The 21,493-nt window shown below is 38.6% G+C and overlaps 1 protein-coding gene across 1 annotated transcript in view; it reads right to left on the bottom strand.

Moving 5' to 3' along the window:
- Positions 1-21,233, bottom strand: part of LOC107733123 (Usher syndrome 2A (autosomal recessive, mild)) — a 209,374-nt gene extending 188,141 nt beyond the window's left edge. Inside the window, 7 exon segments of the mRNA XM_016544622.1 lie at positions 1,437-1,621; positions 2,559-2,853; positions 2,982-3,045; positions 4,852-4,987; positions 17,445-17,610; positions 19,027-19,679; positions 20,813-21,233. Of these exon segments, the coding sequence (XP_016400108.1) occupies positions 1,437-1,621; positions 2,559-2,853; positions 2,982-3,045; positions 4,852-4,987; positions 17,445-17,610; positions 19,027-19,559 (1,379 nt within the window). The 5' untranslated portion in view covers positions 19,560-19,679; positions 20,813-21,233.
- Positions 21,234-21,493: the final 260 nt, after the last annotated feature.

Genomic DNA, 21,493 nt, shown 5'->3' with positions numbered 1-21,493 from the left:
TTTATCACGTGAGGAGAGTGAGTCGAGCTGACTGACAAGAGTGAGGTGAGAAAGACAAGACGATGCCAGAAGATTGTTTAGAAAAAAAATGCAAAGGCGCCTGTTTGGCAATATTTTACATTTTGAAAAGCCTATTAACTGGATGTTTTTTTAAACATTTGTTTCTTATTTATTTGGTTCCACAGTGTTTGCCGATTACTTTATATAAACTGTGTATTTTATTTATTTTATTTTACATCAAGGTGTATATGCCGTGCCTCCAAACTTTCTTATCCGTTTTGCTAATAAATGTTCTATGTTTCTTGTTTTTGGTTTCACACAGATCAGCTCTAGGCATGACAAAGCGGATATCGTCCTCTTTTGGAAGACCAAACAAAGTAGTTTTGCTTTCACAACGAAACACACAGCGCCTTCACAACATGGCAGAGGAGGCAACAACAATACTACAGCGAGAATAAAACACATACCTACGTCACTATTTGGGCGGCGTTATGCAACTCTTCCCAGATAGTGACGTAGGTATGTGGGGTGTGTTAGAACGAGCCGTTTTAGGTAGGTGTGGCTGACTCTGAACTTTTATAAAGAATATCTCTTTGGATTTGAGACTTTAGTCTTTGCAACTTTACAGATCTTCTTTATGCACCAAGAGCTTGTAACACTCCAAAGAGAAAGGAAAAATTGAAATCGCATCATATGACCCCTTTAATAAAAGTTCTATGAGTTTGACGCTGTTGTTGCTTGAATTGAATCAACGCCAAATTGCCGTTAATTTGAAAGTGAAAGTAAAATGCGCACGGCGCTTTTTCAAGCTATTTGAAAGCCAAGAAATCAGAGGAAAAGAGGGAAAACTCAAACGAACTAACACCCCCCACCCCAACGGTGATACCGGTATTACCGTATTGTCATACGTCGATTAACCGGTGGGAAAAATTTCCTCACCGTCACAACCATACTTCTTAATCACACAATTTAAAAATTACTTTCCTTCACTAATCATTTTGTGAGGGACAATTATGCATGTTTAATGAGTAGTGTCAAAAAACAAAAAACATGAACAGTTACGATAACCCTCTCAGCCCAAACCCATAAAAATAACTGTCCTCATTTTTTCTTTCATATGCATGTGAAACCAGGTGCTTGTGTGGTCCATAACAGCTAAGTATCTCTGCTGTCTTGACTGCAGCCAAGGACAGCAGATATCAGATCTGAGCAGCCTGGACTGCATCCAAGAGCAGCATTTTCCACCCCTTTCTCCTCCTAGATCCTCCAAAAGCTCACTAAACGACAAGCCGCTGCTTTTATCAAAGTAGGAACTTGTCTCAACCCACTTTGATACAGCTTACCTGGCAGGAATCATTAGTTCAAGGACTGTTATCAGAGTCAGTAGCCTCTGGATGGACTAACATACATATAGAGCGTGTGTGTGTATACACTACCTGGGCAACTGTAGACAGTTTACAGAATCAGGACGTTCCAAAGGCCCGTTATCCTCCATTCCAAAGTAGCTGCAGTTCTTGGCCAAGAACTGCCAGTCCTTCCATTCTGAGCTCCCAGTTGTCTTCCTTTGAATGTGGACTGCTTCAGGCTGAGCATTGAGGAACTGGAGTATCACGTAGAAAACCTGTAAAGGAAGCATGCAAAATTGACAGAGGGTGAAATATGCATGAAATACTAAACAGCAATGGATTATCTATTATCTGCACAGCAACAGTCAATGCTCCGCTGCCTCCTAAAGCACGCCGGCGCTTTGAAGAACTGCTTGAAGTGCCGCTTTACTCTTCCCTTTCTCCCTCGGTGGCTTCATTTTGAAGAGTTTGTCGAGAAACAGGTTGCAGCTTTGACTAAGTGGACACTTCAAAGTCTGTGTGGTGGTGTGTTTTATCTGGTATTGAGAGGAGAGACTGAGGCAGAGCTGCATAAATCCTCTACTTCTTTACAGCTGGACTCTCTGCTTGGCTTGGCTTAGCCACATGGATGACTGGGCAACTCACTCAGACACACACAAAAGACTTTAGGTAGGCTTTAGTGTATTCAAATGGAAAAGATGCTACCCAGTGTCTGGATTTGAGAAAGCAGCCACACACACAGACAATGTCAGGTTAAAGCTCACTTTAAATCAGTTGTTCTCAATCAGGGGGCTCTGCAACCTTTCTGGGGGCCCCCAATAAGTCTTCAAATGTTGTTGTAGTAACATAATTATAACTATAAAAAACTATAATTATAACTATTACATTAAAAATAACGATGTACAACATTAAACTGACATTATACTTTTAAGGTTATTCATTTGTACATACATATAATTTGTTACATATCAGCTTAGATATGAGGGTCTAAATGAGGTTATATTGTCTGGTACAAATTGGGGCCTTGGAGTCAAAATAGTTCAGAACCACTGCTTTAAACCTTATAGTGTCTTGATGCTCCTTAAACTAAACTATTATGAAGCTAAACTAACTATAAAGCCTAATAATAATTTAGGTCTACTAACTTAGGTGAGCCAAGAGCCTGGTCCTGGAACAACATTCCCATAAAGCCACTTATTGGTGGCTATGTACCTGGTACTGTCCATTCTCCAGGTCTATAGTGATGGTTATTCCTTTGTCCAGCAGCTCTAAAGTGGGAAAGATGGAGGAGATCCAGGTGGTTCCAATGTCATTGTCGTTGATGTAATGCAGGGGGTGGGCATCCTGGTTCAGACGGAGAACTTTGTTATGGGTGGTATCATTGGCTGCGTTGGGGATGCAGTACCTCTCCACTAGGGGGTGCACTTTGGGGTGGCTGGCAGGGCAGCGGCATGTCGACTGGGTGTGTAGGTGAGGAAATTGTCCAGTGTAAACCTCTTCAATCTCTCTGAAATACAGAAATGCATGGTTTAAAATTGTTCACATCTGCGTTTCTACACTGGTTTTGCTTCAGGACCCAGATTAACTACTTCTGCAGCTACACCTGATGTTAATACCCTGTGACCTAATACTTACCTGTTGGTTAACGTCTTTGGATAAAATCTAAAATCCTGCATCCTTCCAATGAATTGATTTGACCCTGAGGAGAAAAAGAAAGGAAAGTCAATGGGCGCTATTGAAGACGGTCTGCAGGATCCATAGCAACTAGTGGATTACCTTATCTGTGTCTTTATTTGAGTTAAAGAGACACTTGCTGCATGGTGGGATCTATTATGCTTATTTACAGATCTCTGTGAGCATTAATCCCACCAGCTGGATGGACGGCATAGATCCAAACCTAAACGTGCAGATCCATCTACATCACCAGATAAGATTTAATCACTTCTGTTCTAATAACTGAAATCTTTTCATCTTTGTGTGCCAAATCTGTTTTATATACGAGATATCATTGTCGTATTTATATAGTGCATTTCATTCATAAAAAAACACACAAATTAATAAGGGATTTTTATGCATATAAGTATGCAAGAAATGCCAAGCCAAAGAAAAATTTAGCATGCATACATAATAATAAAAGCATTTCTTACAGACAACAATGACTCAACAAACCAGAGATTATTCAATATTAAACGACATAATTAAATAGATTTAAACTACCGATTAAAAGTTTGGGGTCTGTAAGTTTTTTTTTTTTGTTTGTTTTTGAAAGAACTCTCATGTTCACTCATTGCATTTATTTGATCAAAAATACCGTAAAACAGTAATATTGTGAAATAAAGCATTATTACATTTTAAAATAACTTTTTGTATTTTAAGACATTTTACAATGTAATTTATTTCCGTGATGGCAAAGCTGAATTTTCAGCTGTCATTACTCCAGTCTTCAGTGTTACATGATCCTTCAGAAATCATTCTAAATCATTCTATCATAAAATTCTATTTGGTGCTCAAGTAAAATGTCTTTATTATCAATGTTGTAAACAGTTGTGCTGCTTAATATTTTTATGGAAACCATAATGCACATATGCTAAATATGGCCATCAAATTTAGAAATGCTGAAACTAAAAGATTCATTTCGAAATTTGTATTTTTATGTAAAGATTTTCAAATGGCATGATGTTTGTCTGAACCAGCCTTTGACTTTAAATCTTATAAAAATTCCCTCTATGCTACGAAGCATATGGACGACCACATGAGTTCTACATGAATCAAACAAGCATTTCAGACCCCTGGGCTCTGGATGTAGAGTTTGAAATGTGTGCAAAATGGATTACACAGACTGCAACTTTCATGTGAAGCTGTTGTGTGTGAGCATGTTTGACAGTAAATGAGGCATGCTCTATTTGAAGACTATATACAGTACAGTGGGTTGCTCCCTTGTACTTCTGTGCCATTTAGGAAATTAGAAACTAGCAGAACTGGTAACCAATCTACTGTGTCCTCTAAGAGATCTGGGCAGAATTATTGTCATTTTTGCAAACAAACACAATAATGTTGAGAATTAAAATGAATGCAGAGTGAACTTAAAGAAACTTTAGCAAGTCTATGCTATTTGTGAATGTGTATTCAAAACGGACTTATGTGTGTGTGTGTGTGTGTGCGTGTGTGTATTTCATTCCCTGGGGGTATTACATAAATCCCATCTCATCTCATTTATGAGGAGATTATTTGTTGCCATATGGTCACCCTTGACCTATATAAACTCCAACTATGATTAGTTGCAAGCTTATGAATATTTCTATAACGGAAAAATGTAACATGTCTGCAAATTAGTGTGTCCTTTTCCGCACTCAATTTGAGTTATAGGAAATTATGTGATTCTGAGGAGAAATACTGTTAGGTGAGGACAGCTGCAGCTTTGAAAAAAATAAATGAAGTCAAATCAAATATATAAATGTGCATAATAAAATCTGAAAGAGCAATGTAGGAGTACAGAAATCATTACCGTTAGAACTTGTACCGATCCACAGAGCACTCTCTGGGGTGATGTCATCTACTGGTCCTGCCAAGGTTTGTGTGTCCAAAGCTGTGCCATCATCCTCTTGACCATTCAGGAACAAGCTCACACTTGTGTCATGTATCTATGGATTCATTCGAAATAGGACAAATGAGTTACAAAATGCATGATTCAATCAATTGCTATAATATATATAATAAAAACAATATGGCTGCCAACATAAGAGAAATATTAGAGAATTACATTATACCCAATATTTGTGTGTGCCATGTATCATAGCAACATGCTAACACTTAACTTTTCTAGAGTCAGGGGTGTCTCCAAGTGGTGTATTATTTGTGTTGTGAAGAGTATTTCTCTATCGGTAAGGTTCCATGACATTTAGGATGTCATGTAGGCAGCAAGGCAACAGACCTAATATTTAGTTTTTTTATGGCTGATGATTGTGGGTACTTTTCTCAGATAACACCCCTTCATCACATTCATATTTGCATGTTCTTTCACAGTCTCCTTTAAAAAAGGTGCATGGAAATAAATCAACTAAAAAATCCATAAGGATGAAGGCAGCGTTAGACTGGAGGATCCTTAAGCTGCTCTCTTTCATGGCCGCTGATTGAAAACTGTAGAGAGGCTATTCTTGAAATCTCTAACCGGCCAATGACATGCTGCTGAGATCTGAAGCAACGTCACAGTGATGTAAATGAATCCTGAAGTGCTTCTTCCCATTTACCAGCCCCGAGACTCTTGAAAGAGCTCTGGTGCTCCTTTTGTTGCTTTCCTAGCTTTTATTTCCTCTCCTCCTTCCATTCTAGTAACTGTTGCTTTGGGATAATATGGGGGTATTTTTTCCAACTGTATCATCAAGCCTTTTTGTACCATCAAAACTGTTAAAATTAATACAATGAAGTGTTTATGACATGGGATATTTAAGCAATATCACACAAGTAAGAAGGTTGTGATACGGCCCAAACAGCACAAGTGTGATACTGTTTTTAACCAAACATTTAATAAACAAAGTAATATCAAGCAACTTATGTTTCACACAAAAAAGTGAACAGTTAGAGGTTTTTTTTTCAGCCAACCAAATGAGCTCCAAACAAAATCAAGCATCAAGCTTAATGTGACACCAAGCAACATAAAGACTGAAGGCAGCAACTGCAATATTTTCAGGTACAATTCAAGGAGGCCTAAAATACCTGGAGAAATTAATCTGTTAGCATTCACATTCATAACCTCATGACAATGCTGATTGGCTGATAGCACCAAAAGAATGAAGTCGAATTCGCTAGCGCCATCCATTAGCTGTGATGTCCAAGCCAGCAAATAGAGAATAGGTTTTTGGTTAAATGCCTAAAATAAGGTCTGTGGTTAACACAAGCTCAATATATTTTTACATTTTATTCAACAACGTAAAATACATCAATAATTCCCCACTTGTGACTTTCAAAGAGTTTGTGTGTCTTGAAAAAGGCAGTTGCTAACAAGTGGCTAAATGGGACTACAGAGGTTGTCTGGGACATTAAACATCATCATGCGAAACTCATCTACTCACTAGAACACTTTTACAGCCTTTTTGTGTTTATACTCATACTATTTCAAACTATTCTTTTTCAAACATTCCAACTTGTAGATTCTAAATAAAGACTGAGAGTGTTGTTGGAAGGTTAGTGGTGGTGATGTTGAAATCGTGCAACTTTAGTTTTATAATTCTAGTATTTAGGCTTCAAAATTCAGAAGTCGTTCTTCTGTGAAGATTATCTTGATGAACAAAATGTAAGAATCATAAACTTTGGCCGGTAACAGAGCTTATTTGCTGCAATAATCCAAGAGCCAATGGCCACATACAGTACACACTGCAGCACAATAAAGTTGTCACTGCTGAGTTCCTTTTTGAGTTTATCATTGCTTCAGGTTTATCAACACCTGTGTGTGTGCACTGGTTTGGGTGGTTTATGAGGACACAAATTTGTATAATGACATGGGTATGACAGAGGTATTACAATATGAAGGTGGTTTATGAGGACACTACCTGTGTTCCCGTAATTCAAAAGGCTTAAAAAAACATACTAAATGGTGTTTTTTTTTTTAAATCTAAAATTGCACAAAGTTTCCTGTGAGGGGTAGGTTTAGATGTAGGGTTGGTGTAGGGCGATAGAAAATACAGTTTGTACAGTATAAAAACCATTACGCCTATGGAGAGTCCCCGTAAACCACCAACACCAACATGTGTGTGTGTGTGTGTGTGTGTGTTTTAAGGTGGGGGAAAAAAAGTTATTTTTTTTTAAGTGTGTGATTTGAACTGCTTGTGTCCTAAGAGCATCACTTGGCCAGCTCATATTGTATTAGAATGCAAGTGTGTTGGTAGTGTGGGACTGGTCTGACCTGTCTGGAACGCTGCCTATGAGATCAAACCAGTGTGGAGCAGATTAATAACTGGCCGTTCTGTGGAGCTCTTAGTTACGTACTAATCAGCAGGTGCTGACATCTTAAAAGCTCCTCTCCGCTTTCAAATTGGAAAGGGAACATTTAATCTGCACAGGGATTTACCAGAATGTGCAACAAATTTATGCCATCATTTATATAACAATGGCTATTAAGCAAAGGTCCAACTAGAAGTAGAAACTCCTGAAACTAAATTTTTTCCCCCAAAAGTATTGTGCCTTTACATTAAGTAGCCACATAAATACATATGTTGTAAGACACAACACCCTAAAAGCACTGAGCCAAAGGAGTAACTTAATCACTAGCTGACATTAAGAAATAGTAATACTACCTAACTGCTAAAGGTCTTCTGTCCATCAGCCTTGTAAAGGTGAATATTGAACAAATATTAGCTAGCGTTGTTGTTTTTTTACACGTGGCAACACAAGATCTTTAAAAGGGTCACAAAATGAAAAAGCTAATAATTCTTCATCATTTAAAATAGAGTTTATGAACTGAAAACACAACTAAACATATATTTAAACTGAGTTGCAAAAACAGCTTGTTTTGGAAGGGTTTAGCACTTTAGACCATTTGCACTGAAATCCTGAGAAGGAAACAGATTATTACACTTTACATTAAACTCGACAGCAAACTCGCAGCCTGCACTTTGCCTTCAATGGTCTGAGAGACAGCAAAAAAATGGTCAGGGAAAAAAATAAATTATGGCTGTATTTGTAGAAAGAAACCTGAATAAACTAATAAAATATGACCGCTTTAAACTGAAGCAGACCATCTTACATGAGATTTATGAAATACTTAAAACCCTTTTTGTGTGTTAAAGGAAGACAATGTAGCCTCCAATTCTGTTCTAAGAAAACAACAGGGCACAATCTTTCTAAAATCTAACTGGGGGCTTTTTATATCAGCGATTTCATAATTCACACCAAAAACAATGTTGTGATCTTTGGGCTTGGACCATAAAGCAGGGGCAGATACAAGCTTAACCTGAAGCCAATTCGTCTGCAGCAGCGTGAGTGACAAACCATTCCATGATAAAGCCCTTTCCATTTCGGCACTGGAGGAGCTGTCAGGGCCTCTAGAAATATTCCACTCTGGATGAGGGTATCAGCGCAAGCAATCCTCCTCTTTTAATGCTGATACCTGCCGGAGCCCTGCCCTTCTATCTGAACACACACTCTCTCAAGCCACCTCATACACACTCACACATACATAACCGCCAACACATGAGATGTTTTATTTATGGCTTATAGCTAGGCCTCACTGTGATTCTTATCATTTAAATGAAGCAAAATGGTTTTCCTATTTGTAATTTGTTACATTATCACATGTTTCATAATGCACTGAGAGGCCAGTGTGGTGATGTGAAATATAACTATCACAGACAGGAAGTTTGCAGTGCTGCTATTGACGCCGGGGCCTCTCTTCACTGTCCACCATTACAATGCGAAGAAAACTGATGAAAAGCCAATTTCCCCTTTATCACATTAACGCAGCCATGAGAGAGAAACATTTGTTCTACTCAAGTACACTAAAGATACAATTACCAATCTCACATATACATGTTTAATATCAGCCTTCTTCCTCCTGCTGTGAGGATGGCAACAATATATTAAGACTAGCGTGACAGTTTATTTAAGAAAAGAAAATTGTCTCTGTGGAGCTGGAGAAGTCAGAAATATACAGTATAAGGCAATGTGTCAGTGCTTTTAATAAAGGAAGGTAATAACTCTTGAGAGGATATGCTTTACACAGAAAGCATATCTTGAGTTTTTTCCCCACTGTTCACTGTGTCCGAACAGAATAGGATTTATTTTTACTAACTAGGTTCTCTTACAATGTAATATTACTATAGTTTCTACAGTTATGGTTATGTGTCAGTAAAGGATGAGCCTCCTCACATAAAGAAAAAGCTTGAAAAAGTTTGCTTATGATGCTGAGGACCCTGTAAAATTCAGGCAGAAGATAAGTAGTTGTACCTTAATGATTAGTGGCATTTTGATTACACATTTCTAACAATAAATAAATATTTACCATATGTTCAAGCAGTGTGCATTACAAAACAGCAAGTGCAATGAATATAATTGCAACTTTGACATTTTAAACTGAGAAATGAGCAAATATTCATAAACACCAGTGTCTGTAACCATATGGATGTTTTACTGGAAGCTGTTTGTTTTTACAGTATCATTAATGACCTTCCCGCTGGGGTAATTGCTGATGCAGGAATATCTAGATTTGTGGTGAATTACAATATTTTTACATCAAGATAATGATTTCAAGTGTACTGTTTCTTGAAAACATGACATTTACAAGCAATTTACAAGTGCAAATGTTCCTAATTGATCCGGTTGTCATTAAGGATATTAATCAAGCATGCTCTCTCACCAGTGAGCGAGGAAGGTGAATTCAATGCAGCTTCAATGCAAGAATGGAAAGAGCAATGTCTACAAGTGATTTTCCTGTTATTTACCTTTTGTCTCATTTGTTTCTGACTTTGAAAATAATGGAAACACAAGGAGAACTAAAGCTATGGCTCATCTATGGATCAAAATGTTTAATTTCTCTGGGGAGCCATAGTGAAAAGGTAAGGTTTAAGACAACCCACCAGCAATAAATAATGTATACATTTCCTTTGAAAAAAATTATTTTGAGATGATGTTCATGTTTTTGCTTTTTTAATTAGTGGAGTTTGCTATAGCAAGCATGATTATTATTATTGCTTATTCTTATGTTTATTTGATTAATTTAAACAAACTCCTTATCCTACATATTACATTTCAACATGCATATCCCTGGACATACTGTATCTAGGGATACCATAGAGACTTGGACCAGCAAGCAACCACCTAGCAATCACACATAATGCCCTAGCAAATGCATAGCAACAGACTAACATTCACTCACATTTAATTCATGAAATATAAAAATAAAAGTAGGCAAATCAAAGCAAACTAAAAATATACATAAAACCAAAAGTAATTAAAATATTAGCTCAAAGAGGTTGATAATTATGCAATTTGTTTAAGAAAAAAAAAAATATATATATATATAATAATATGTAAAAATCATTAAGCATTAGCCCTTCAAAATCATGAGATGTTTAAGAAGTTAAAATATTGATATAACTCTTATGGAACTGAAAATCATACCAAGCAAGTGAGCACATATATCATGCACTTGCAAGATTACAAGTCTCCAACAACAATCAAAGTAAAATAACCAATCCCACATTTCATGTAGCCTCTCATTATTTATTACCACCAAAAATGAAATATATAATTGAGCCAATGTAGTGCACATGCAACATTTTCTGTTTGATGAATTGCCGTTTATTTAGAAATGCCGGAAATGTTTAACATACCGGCTCGTTTTAGCACCTGACTTATTGCCGTCCGGCTTTATTTATGTAGTCCGCTGAGTGCTGGTGTGTTCATATGACTTTGCTGTACACTTTACAGATTGCGAATGCGGGGGCAGCGTGCCACGAGCTACCCATCCATCTCCTGACAGGCCTCAGATCCAGGATTGTACACTTCATTTTTTCCTCTACCCATCCCTCTTGCGCCTTTCACTAGCAATAAACACATGCTAACAAGGCAGAAGGGCAGTGGTAGCTAAACAGAGGAGACGTAATCAGCTCCGCCACATCTGCAAAGAGCCGCGACCCCACAGCTATGACAGATTACAGGACTCCGTTGCGGCCACACAATGCATTTGATCTGTCTGATCAGTGCGGACGATTTCCAGGACGGTTCTCGCCCCGTGGCCGTATGCCCATCTGTCATTGTTACTCATGCCCGGTCTGAGAGACATAATATACTGTGAAATTGCTCATATCGACTTATGGCCATTACCAGTTTTGCAGGAAGCTCTGCCACTCAGCATTGCCCCTTTTGATTTATATCCATCCGCTGCTGATCTTCTCTGACTTTAATCTGAATAAAGACTCCTGAGAAAACTTGCCAAGGAAAGCCCATCTCTGGGCAAATGTTTAATTTCGTCTGACATTGATGTGCTGAAACGCATATAAACGCCTCGACGGACCAGATTAAACCATGCTCTGCACGTCATTGCTGGGGGTTCTCAAAAGGCCAGTGTATTTTCCTCTCGATACAACGCATAATTTAAAACCAGTATATGCAAGTACTGCAAGACGCCCATGTCCTGTAGAAGTCAACTCCAAGAGCTTAAAGCTGCAAAGACTCTAATTTCCTGTCAACACTTTGGGGTGATTTATTTGCCATTCATGGCCTCCGGTGCCTGTGGACAGTGAGCTGGGGAAAGGTGGAAGCTCTCCTTGCCTCCATCCACCTTGTTTCACCTTCACTTGCGCTGCCAATCAGTCTCCATCACTCTGGGTGGCATGAGAAGCTCTGAAAGGTCAGCTGACCTGCTGCCAGCTCCCCTCCCTGAGCCAGAGGGCAGCTTGATAGCAGTGCTGATGTCTCCTCTGCTAGAGATTTACTCCTGTGCTTTGGCAAAGTTTATTCACAGCACACCTTTAGCTACAAAGATAAACATCTGCGTGACATTCTTGATATTTGAATTTAGAATTTGAAATGTGTGCTTTACATGTGAAAAATAATGAAAAATAGATTTGATTCTATTCGCAACCATAGACAGCAATAGGAAGTAAGGGATGTGAGAGTCTATTTGTGTTAAAGACTGTATTACTAAACATATATTGTGAAAGCGAGCTGCCTACAGGACTTTATTATCCCGAATGATCTTTTTTCTCACACAGATAGTTTGACTCGAGGCAGCCAGCTACCCTTCATAAAACCCCACCACCCCACCCCGGTTTTAGTGGTCCTCTGACTCAAGGGGCCCTGGGCAACAGGCTGACTGGCCTACTTATCTTTGGGTGGGGTGAAGTTCACGCAGGGTGATGAGGCATGTGCACATTCGGGTTAAGAGCTTGAGACTCGGCAGCTCTTGGCCAAAACAAATGTCCCCGGAGAACGAGCGTCTGCCACAGAGCAAGCCTCTGCGATCGAAATGGCACGGCCAAGGCCTAGACCCTTGTGGAAGCTCAAATTGTGTGTGAAAATGTTCATTAACTTGTGGGATTCTCACGAACTTCGAACAGCCAAAGACAACATATAAACAGCCACAAGAGCACAGTGTCAGATTGCTTCCCACAGGAGCTGCAGAACATACTGTTATAAACAATACTGTTCAATAAATAAGAGGATAATATTGAATAAATTAAAAGCATTTTAGACACGATGTTGCTACTTTATTGTCTATTTCTGCTCTCTCAATGAAAATAGCACCACATGAAGTCAAGCAGAATTAACAGGTGCATGTCTCTGAGCAACTTTGAATGAACCAGTTGAGCGATCGATTCAAATGATGCACTTATAATGTGTTTGTCTTCTGCAAGAATCAGTGTTTTTTTTAGTGAATTCATTGATTAAATGATTCAGTGAATCACTCATAAAATCACTTGTTCAGCTTGTGAATGAATCAATGTTTGTTTTCAAACTAAGGAGTTAACAGTTCAATGTAGGGATGCACCGAAATGAAAATTCTTGGCCAAAGCCGAACAAAATGAAACACTGGGCCGAAGGCCGAATACCGAACACCGAACTCGGTTTTTCGCTTTTTTCCCCCCCATTTTGCCAATTTTTTTCACCATTGCATAAATTAAATAGCCAAAATGAGCTTTGAAAATATTTACTTAACACTGAACATTTTTTAACATTCTAGCAGACATTATACCAATAAAACACAATTTAACTTAAAATTAACAAGTTAGTAAAATAATATGTTTTGGCCATTTTGAGACCCCCTTCTTGAATCAGGCATGTATTTTTTACTGTACAAACAAATGCAACTTTGCTGAGCAGAAGAAAATATAACAGATCCCAGTCTGAACACTGTGTGAATGCTATAATAAATATTAATAGAGCTGTTGTAATTATTATTATCATTATTATTGTCTTTTTAATTTTATTTTACAGAACAACACTAAAATTACAATAATAACATTTATTAATGTTGATGGAGTTCTTGCATTTTCTCAGCTTTTATTTTGGCAGAAACCCGCAGGAAGACCTCAGTGCTTCTTTTTGTTGACAACAGTAGATTTATAAATGATTCTCATTACGCATTTGGGAAGACGTTTGTTGCACGTATCACATTGTCACATGCCTTGTAAAAATTCATAAAAATTTTACACCGAAAGAGCTTTTGTTGCTATTTTCGCCCGAATAATTTCGGTTGCCGAACATTCGGTGCATCCCTAGTTCAATGACTCACTCATAAAGCCACCAACTGTCAACCTGAAGAAAGAGTCATTGAAAAATCCCCACTACTGTACAGACTGGCAATCTATCTGGAACATGTAAACACAACAGTCCTAATGCTGTTGGACTGTACATCAGGGCTCTTGAAACACCCTCACCCAAACAAATTCAAGAACCGGGAACTAACTAAATACATATTTAAGACTTTATGATTCTACTCATTAGTTAAGAAACTGCATGAAAAAAACATTGTCATTTCAGGAAATGAATCAATCGAAAAGGAAACCGATTATGGTTTTATTTCAACTTCTAAATAAGAAACTAAAGGGGTAAATAAGTTCTCAAGAAGCATAACTCAGTTCTGTTTGACCCAATCAAGGTCCTGTCTGTACCTGGTATCACAGCAGCTTTTTAAATTGTAACCAAACATGAGACCTGAAAGTAAAAGCAGACAAAACAATGTCTGTGACATGGATACCATGAAATGGACAAGATGTAGATGTGATGATATCCACTTCACTAGCGAAGAACTGCATCAAAGTTCCAACCTTCAGATGCAAGAACAAGAAGATTTAAACATTCATAAGATGTTTTTTTATCATGACAGGCACCTGACACACATTGATATGATAATTCAGATTTACGTTGAGGAGTGGCTGTAATCACTGTTCCTCTTTGGCATTTACATGTTCAACTTTCCCTCTTCGACGACTCTTTTCATGTGCTCGTCAGCTACGCTGTGATACGTTCACTGTTTTGAACTGACGTGCAATGAGACAAAAAAAACGCTGTTGTACTTTTCCCTGCCGAGACTCGATACTAGTCTCTCAATTACAGCCCACAAATTCATAGAGACAAATTACCCACAATAAGCAGCACAACAAACAACTGACAGGAGCCCACTGTCGCTCCTCATCATCATCCAAGCGGGCAGCATAAAAGGCATATCACTCTTCTCTAGCTTCTCCTCCTCTGTTGCTCTTACTCTCCTTTTAAAGTAATGACTACGGACAAGCACCTACAGATCAATTCCTCTTTTCTTTTTCCCTGAAGCCTTTCTAAATGCTGTAATGTTGTATTCCGTTTGAGTGTTTCTTTTTTCCTCCACTCTCTTTATCTTGGAGTTTCTTTTGACTATAGAGGCTTCCTTAACAGGCAGCAGGAAGACAGCTCCCTGTCAGGGTGCTTAATTATTTGGCGGCTTGCTTTTGACAAAACTATACTGGCAGTCAGTTGCAGCGTTAAAGACAACAAATAATCCCAAAATGACCCTATAAGGGAATGTGAAAGTAATGTGATAATGATTATGATAATGATAGTAAACCAAAGCTCACAGTCTTATTAGGCTTATATTTGCAAGAAAAAGGAAGGAGCAACAATACATGACAGACATACAACATGCAAAACTAATGTTAACAGTATGGTTGGGTCTGGATGGTCAGCTAGTCCAGTGAATCTCAACCAGGGGTAAGCAGCTTTTAGGGGGAACTTGGAAAGATTTTGATTTTGCTTTGTTAAACCTATAAAACAGAAATTGACTCAAAATAAAAAATATTAGGAGTATCAATATAATAAAATTAATCCATAAAAATGTAAATGATCGCATGTATTTTATAGTACCTTAACTTATTCAATTAATTAATAAAAAATTACAATTAATAAAGTTAAAATTCTTTATTTTGGAAGCACCTTAACATTTTCACTTTCCTTTTAAAGAAATTCAATAGGCTGCAATAAGTGCTGAAAGAAATACATTTTAGTTTGGTGTTGATGATTCAAGTAATAAGACTAAAAAGGTTTGGGAAACACTGGACTAGTTGAGCACTGAGGTCGACTAGTTTATGCTGATTTTTTGGTACTTTGTAATGAATTAAGAGATTTCTCAGAAATGGGTTTCTTACAGCCTTTAAATAGGATTAACAGACAGACATTCAGCATAAACAGGCTAAACAATCTTTTACTGCACAAACTATCATAATATGAATATCATGCATAATCTGTATATCTCTATTTTTGTAGAGTATATAAAGAGTCAGAGTTATTTATCCTCTGTGTTTAATACCTGTCATTTATCTTATTAAAACATGAATATATCCCTAAGAAATGCATCTGATAGGTGTCTGACCCTAAATCAGCATCACTATACATCATTAATTGTTCAAGTAAACCACCAACTAGTCGATATTGAAAATATGTAATTTTACAGTTAAAAGGTCTATCTGTCACTTTAAAAAAAAAGGCAGATGCATAATTCATTAATATCAGTGTTGTACAGTTACAAACAATCATTTTTTATGTTTACACACGTAATGTTTTTCATAATCATATTCAAGGGATAGTTCTGTACCTGGGAAAAAAAGCTTGCCTGAAACCAGGTACTTAGAGACTGTGTCAGTAATAGTCCTCACCAAGTAGACCACCATGAAGAGTTAAGGCTGAAAATAGGCTAATTTTGTCCCTAGAATACAGTGGCCGGTCTGCAGTTTAAATTCCTAATGGGCACAGAAAATATCTCTTATATAGTCCAAGTCAAGGCTGTCACAGGAAGGGAACATATTACCTCTGAATTCGTGGGAAGGATCTCATTATCATAATAATGTTTTCTGTTCCAGAAGTCAACCTGCTATTCATAATCTGAACGATTGCAATTTAAAGCCATAATAATCACTACTATTGTAAGGTAATGCTCTCCACAGACAGAGCACTCTATTTCCTGATGATGGCCAAGTTTATCCTCTGCTCCTTCTCCTTTCATTTCTGACACAGAGATACAGGCTGCCATTTCCAAAGCTGAACAATGCCAGAGAGCCAGTCCTAATGGGACTGACTGGTACTTTGTCAGTGCAAAGGGTTCTGAAAGCTGAGAATGAAACATGACCCAGCAATTCCACAGTTTTGTGCTCTTCATGTTTGCATTGCTGCACTGGATGCGAATCATTCTTTGAAAACAAAGCAGAGGCAAAAGCAGCTGAATGTTTCTGACAGGAATGAAGCAGGAGCGACTGGACCTGGTGTGTGTGTTGATATGTATTCAGAGCGGGGTGTATGAGGGGTTGACCTGCTCTCTTCCCCCTTCCTGCCCTCACAGCTGCAGGAAAGCAGATGTTTACCACTGTAATTAACGCCTTCTATTCATGCATCTTGTCCAAAGTGGAAATATGTTGTGACATGGGTTCAGCGTGAACCTGCTGTGGGTTCTCCCAACACAATATTAATATCAATATTTTTCAGCGGCTAATTACCTCAAATATGAATGGATGGTGATTTAGTGTTGCCAGAGCAACACTACATGACACCTGACCAAGCTTATTACATCATATGATTTCTTCCACAATACTAGAAAATCTTTTCATCCCTACTGACACCTAAGCAGAATGTACTTTATTGTACAATATATATTTAAATAATCTTGATCACATCAAGCCTCTTTATGCCTGAAAAATCTCATTCACAAAAAATTTAAATTCAACCATTTAGACTACATCATGAAATGGTTTGACAAACTGTCCTGAGGCATTTTCTATTGCAACAGTAAGTTGAGTTGTAACATTAAATAGCTTGACCATTTTCAACTGCAATTTTTATTTTTTATTAATACATAGTCTTATTGAAAATATACAGTAACTTTCCACTCCTGAAACAACTTTTCTTTTCTGTAAACATAACCAAAAATTAAACAATAACATCACGGTATATCCAAAAGTGATCCAAACAAATCCTGAAGGATAAAATCAAGTCCTGCCCTATTTCCCACTAAATATTCAGTTTGACTTTACAGTTGGATATCACATTATGAAGTTACATTCTGTCACAGTTGTCTTGAGTAGTATGTGACACATATAAATGACCACAGAAAGAATAAGAGAATAGAAACATTCTGCCTACCTGTAGAGCCATGTGTGTCCAGTGGCCTATGCTAATATGACCTGCAGTCTTCATGCTTATGGAGAAGTTTTGTTTGCTGTGAATGCCGTAGTGGATCTGAATGTCATCCTTGGAGACTGTCACCAGCAGCACCAGTCTGCCCACAGCGCTCTTTTCCATTAAAGTCCTGCACATTAGGAAAACAAACATTAATGATTGGCTGAGAGAAATTGAAGTACTCAAAATAAGCCACATAAAAGAATATCCAGAACAGGCCTAAATTTACATTAAATATTTTGAATTGCATAATGCAACTTCATATGTAGCACCTCATTATTTCATATAGGAACAGTGAAAGACATTAGTAAACAATCAATACCCCTTTAAAAATACCTTTAAAATAATCCAACAACTCTCTTTTACTGGGAAATTCCTTGACATCTAAAATTAACATCACTCTGACATTTATGCATATTGTATCAATATTTTCCATTTGCTTTTTCTTGTTACTCGAAAACACCCTCATACACTGTCATATAAAACACCATTACAGACGTTTTACGGGAAACGGCAGCATTTACGAACACAGGCCACTGCATCCAATAAATCATAAAGCATTTGTACTCCGGTTGCGGCTGGCCCCGGAGTCAGAAACATCTCACCTATAGCCACGCTTCTGCTGCCTGCTTCACTTGCAATTAGGCCAGGCTTCTCCAGGGAAGGCAACGTTTTAGTATTCAATATGTCTACTAAGGCAAGTGTTCCAAAAAACTACGTCTGAGCGGTGTATATTTTTATGTTATATTACCAAGGGGATCTTAGGCAGGTATTAAACACAGGCCAATTAATTCACTAAGAACAGAATAAACACGCAAGCCTGTTGACTCTGCCTCACGACGCTTCAAGGAGAGAATGCGACGAATGAACCGCCTTGACCGCACGTACTTGCTTATTTATTTTTCAACACTACACGCTTGTGGCTTTCTCTCTCTTTTCATGCTCTGCACTTGATATAAAATGCTGAAACAGTTGTTCTACTTCTACAGCCTCTCTGACTCCATCCTTTCATCCCATCACCCACTTTCAACTATATCATTTTCTGTGCTGTGGAAAAACAAAGTGGCCTTTGAGTTGATGCTTTTTTGCCAGAGCTCAGGAAACACTGTGGCAATTTAATTTCATTGATCTAAAACTGGCCACAGCTGGTCTTGCCAGAGCAGAGCAAACAGGGCTCAGAGCTTTTTCAACTTGGCAGGACTCCTCACAGAATGTGTTCCATGTACCAACACAGTTTCAAAGTGGAGATACAACAGAGGAAATGTCTGAAAATGAGGGGGAGACAACCAACAGCTGAGTGGGGATCAACTACACAAGAAAGCTAGTTTGAATAAAACCAGCTCTGGCAAGGCGAGCAGCCGAGCTAATCCATATCAGGTTTAGATCATACAGCAGTGTTCTAACAAGTCATTCTTTTCCTGGAACGGAGCAGGTATTGAAACTGATCCGGATGATTAAGTAAAATATTCACTCTCTAAGTGACAGAAACACTTGCACTGCCTCTCTGATCTTCTTAAGGGAAAATTCTGGACGTGTGTCTACTTACATTACAGTGTCTTGCTCGAGTTTCAGCCACATCGTTAGAGTAAATGAGCTCGCTAGGCCGAAGCTTAGAGTCGACGGGGAAGCCGGACAACCTCTCGAGGTCGGAAAGATGAAGCTGGTGGAATCGGCCTCCGCGCCTGGACGGTGGTCCCATGCATCACCCTTCCAGCACATGCCCACGCTTGTGGCGAGGATGTCGGTGTAGTCTAGCGTAGAGGAGCTATACGGACACTCCTGGATGCAGAACTTCTGGATACAGGTGTGGAGATCCTCCTGAACCTGGCCGGCTTGACAGAAAGTACTTCTCTCAGGAATTCCACATGTGGCCCTCGTCGGCATGGTGCTGATAGATTTATATGCCCCTATGTTCTCGAGCCTGGGGAAGTTGCCCTGGGGGGCAGCCAGGCCAAGGGAGGCATAAAAGCCTAGGGTGTACAGTAATAACATAGCACTTTTGTGCCCAAGGAGCCAATTCGTTGTTGGTGGCGATGTTGCCTCCTGATGTAGTGATCTTAAATAAGTAATGATGGTCATGCCGGTGGTGACATTTTTACAGTCCAGTGCCTTGAGTAAGGCAGCGCAGCTTAATGGCACAATGTCAAAGAGGAGGCCAAAGCCTTCACATGATAGCTAGGATTTGGGCCCGTCAAAGTCCTGTAGAAAACCAAAGGGAGAAAGGAAGAGCAAAATCATATGTGAAAACATATTTATGAAAAATATTATACCCTGACACCCTTCCTGAGGCTCTTAGGATTCCACTTGATGCAAGAAAAGCTTAACAATTACTTTTGCCGGTGCATCCGAATTGCACTGAGCATGGTTTTATTTCAGTAACATCTACCTTGAATTCAAGTGGCATTGCAAAGAGGAGAATTATAATAACCGCTCTAAAATGGTGTACAGTGAAGACATAAAATGCATGCACTAGAGAGGTGAAAAACAAATCAGGTGGGTTTATAGTGCCTTTTTAAAAACGCATAAATCCAGAGTAACAGTCTACACGATTGATGATTGAGCACGAACTCAACTGTCGTCAACCTTGTTCATGTTACAATCGCAGCGGGCAATTTGCCAATACTTTCAACAGGTTGCTGAAGCCAATCTTACTTCGTATCAGAATGAAGAAAAATAGCAAGAAACCCCGTGGGAAATTTTGTCCTCTTCAACCGTGTGCCAATTATACAAAGACTTTCAGGGAGTCGACGTTTTAAAGGAATTTCTATCGGTAACTTTCTCCTCGACCGCGTGATAAGAATAGTATTTTGGTGCCTCTATAGCTACCCGTCAAATAGAATTAAGTTTTGTTATTATAATTTGTAATATATAAATATGTAATTCCGTGATAATGGCATTTTGTAATTTTCCCGTCCGACACTTAACGGAAAGCTCTAGAGCAGCAGACTGTTACTATGGTTACCTCCTCAGGTTAACGCGACTTCTGTCCCCGCGTCTATTTAGCGTACTCTGACAAACTTTTGTGGTAACTGAAACGTTGTTTGAAAACGCTGTTGAAACAAATATATACCTATATGTAAAAGAACATACTTTTAAGCCCCAACGTTTTATTCTGACTTTTTTAATTAGTCTGAAACCCTCATAATGCGTCCCTTCACTTCCATGAACAAAAGCACAGGCTGTTTTGTGTTTGAACGTCTTGATTAGTCTTCAGTGAATAAAGAAATATGTCGCGTTAAACTAATTTAATACATACACGCAAATATAAACGAAACAGAGGCACATTAAAGATCCATACGTGACACTGAAAACAATCTATGCTATATTCTTACCTCGGCGCATGATGCATTCAAGGAGCGCGTGGCCACTCTGAGCAAAGCAGATTATGAGAGTTTGCCATCTGCTCCTATCCAGAACTTGAGCGCTCGATCACTCTAAAAACAATTGACCAAAATGCTGATAAAATAACATAAGTGCACATATCCGCCACGAATAAAAACAAAACACCTGTTGGCATCATTGATCGGTCGCTGGAGGAAGATGTCAGTGTTACATTACGTCTCGATTTAACAAGTGGATCTCTTGGCTCAGAAACGCCACTCGACGTCGCTAAGCAACCCGACACAGAGTTGCACATTCAGGTGCTGGACTCCGGGAGGGAAAAGCAGGACAAAGGATTAAAGAGAGGGGGGCTGAATGAATGCACTATCTGGGGATGTCTGAGTATTATTATGGTCCATGACGCAATGGCTCATTCTGATGACTGGGATGGCATTACTTTGGCCAAATGTCGCATCCTACTTTGTGCGTCTTAAACCTACTTGATATGGGCCTAAATGGAACAACCCTTGCAAATGATTGCCCTGCATCTACTTAAACTCTCAGAGACCCAAACAATGACATTAATTATATAGTTTGTTTACTTTCTTTCTCTTTTTCTTCCTTCACAAAAGTGTTTTTTTAAGGAAACCACTGGTTATAAAATTCATTAATTTATTTAGTTTTGAAGTGAA

This window comes from Sinocyclocheilus rhinocerous, unplaced genomic scaffold (assembly GCF_001515625.1).
Source record: "Sinocyclocheilus rhinocerous isolate Xijiao unplaced genomic scaffold, SAMN03320098_v1.1 scaffold8, whole genome shotgun sequence".
In the NCBI taxonomy this organism is placed as follows: domain Eukaryota; kingdom Metazoa; phylum Chordata; class Actinopteri; order Cypriniformes; family Cyprinidae; genus Sinocyclocheilus; species Sinocyclocheilus rhinocerous.
This window is presented reverse-complemented; position numbering and strand designations above follow the sequence as displayed.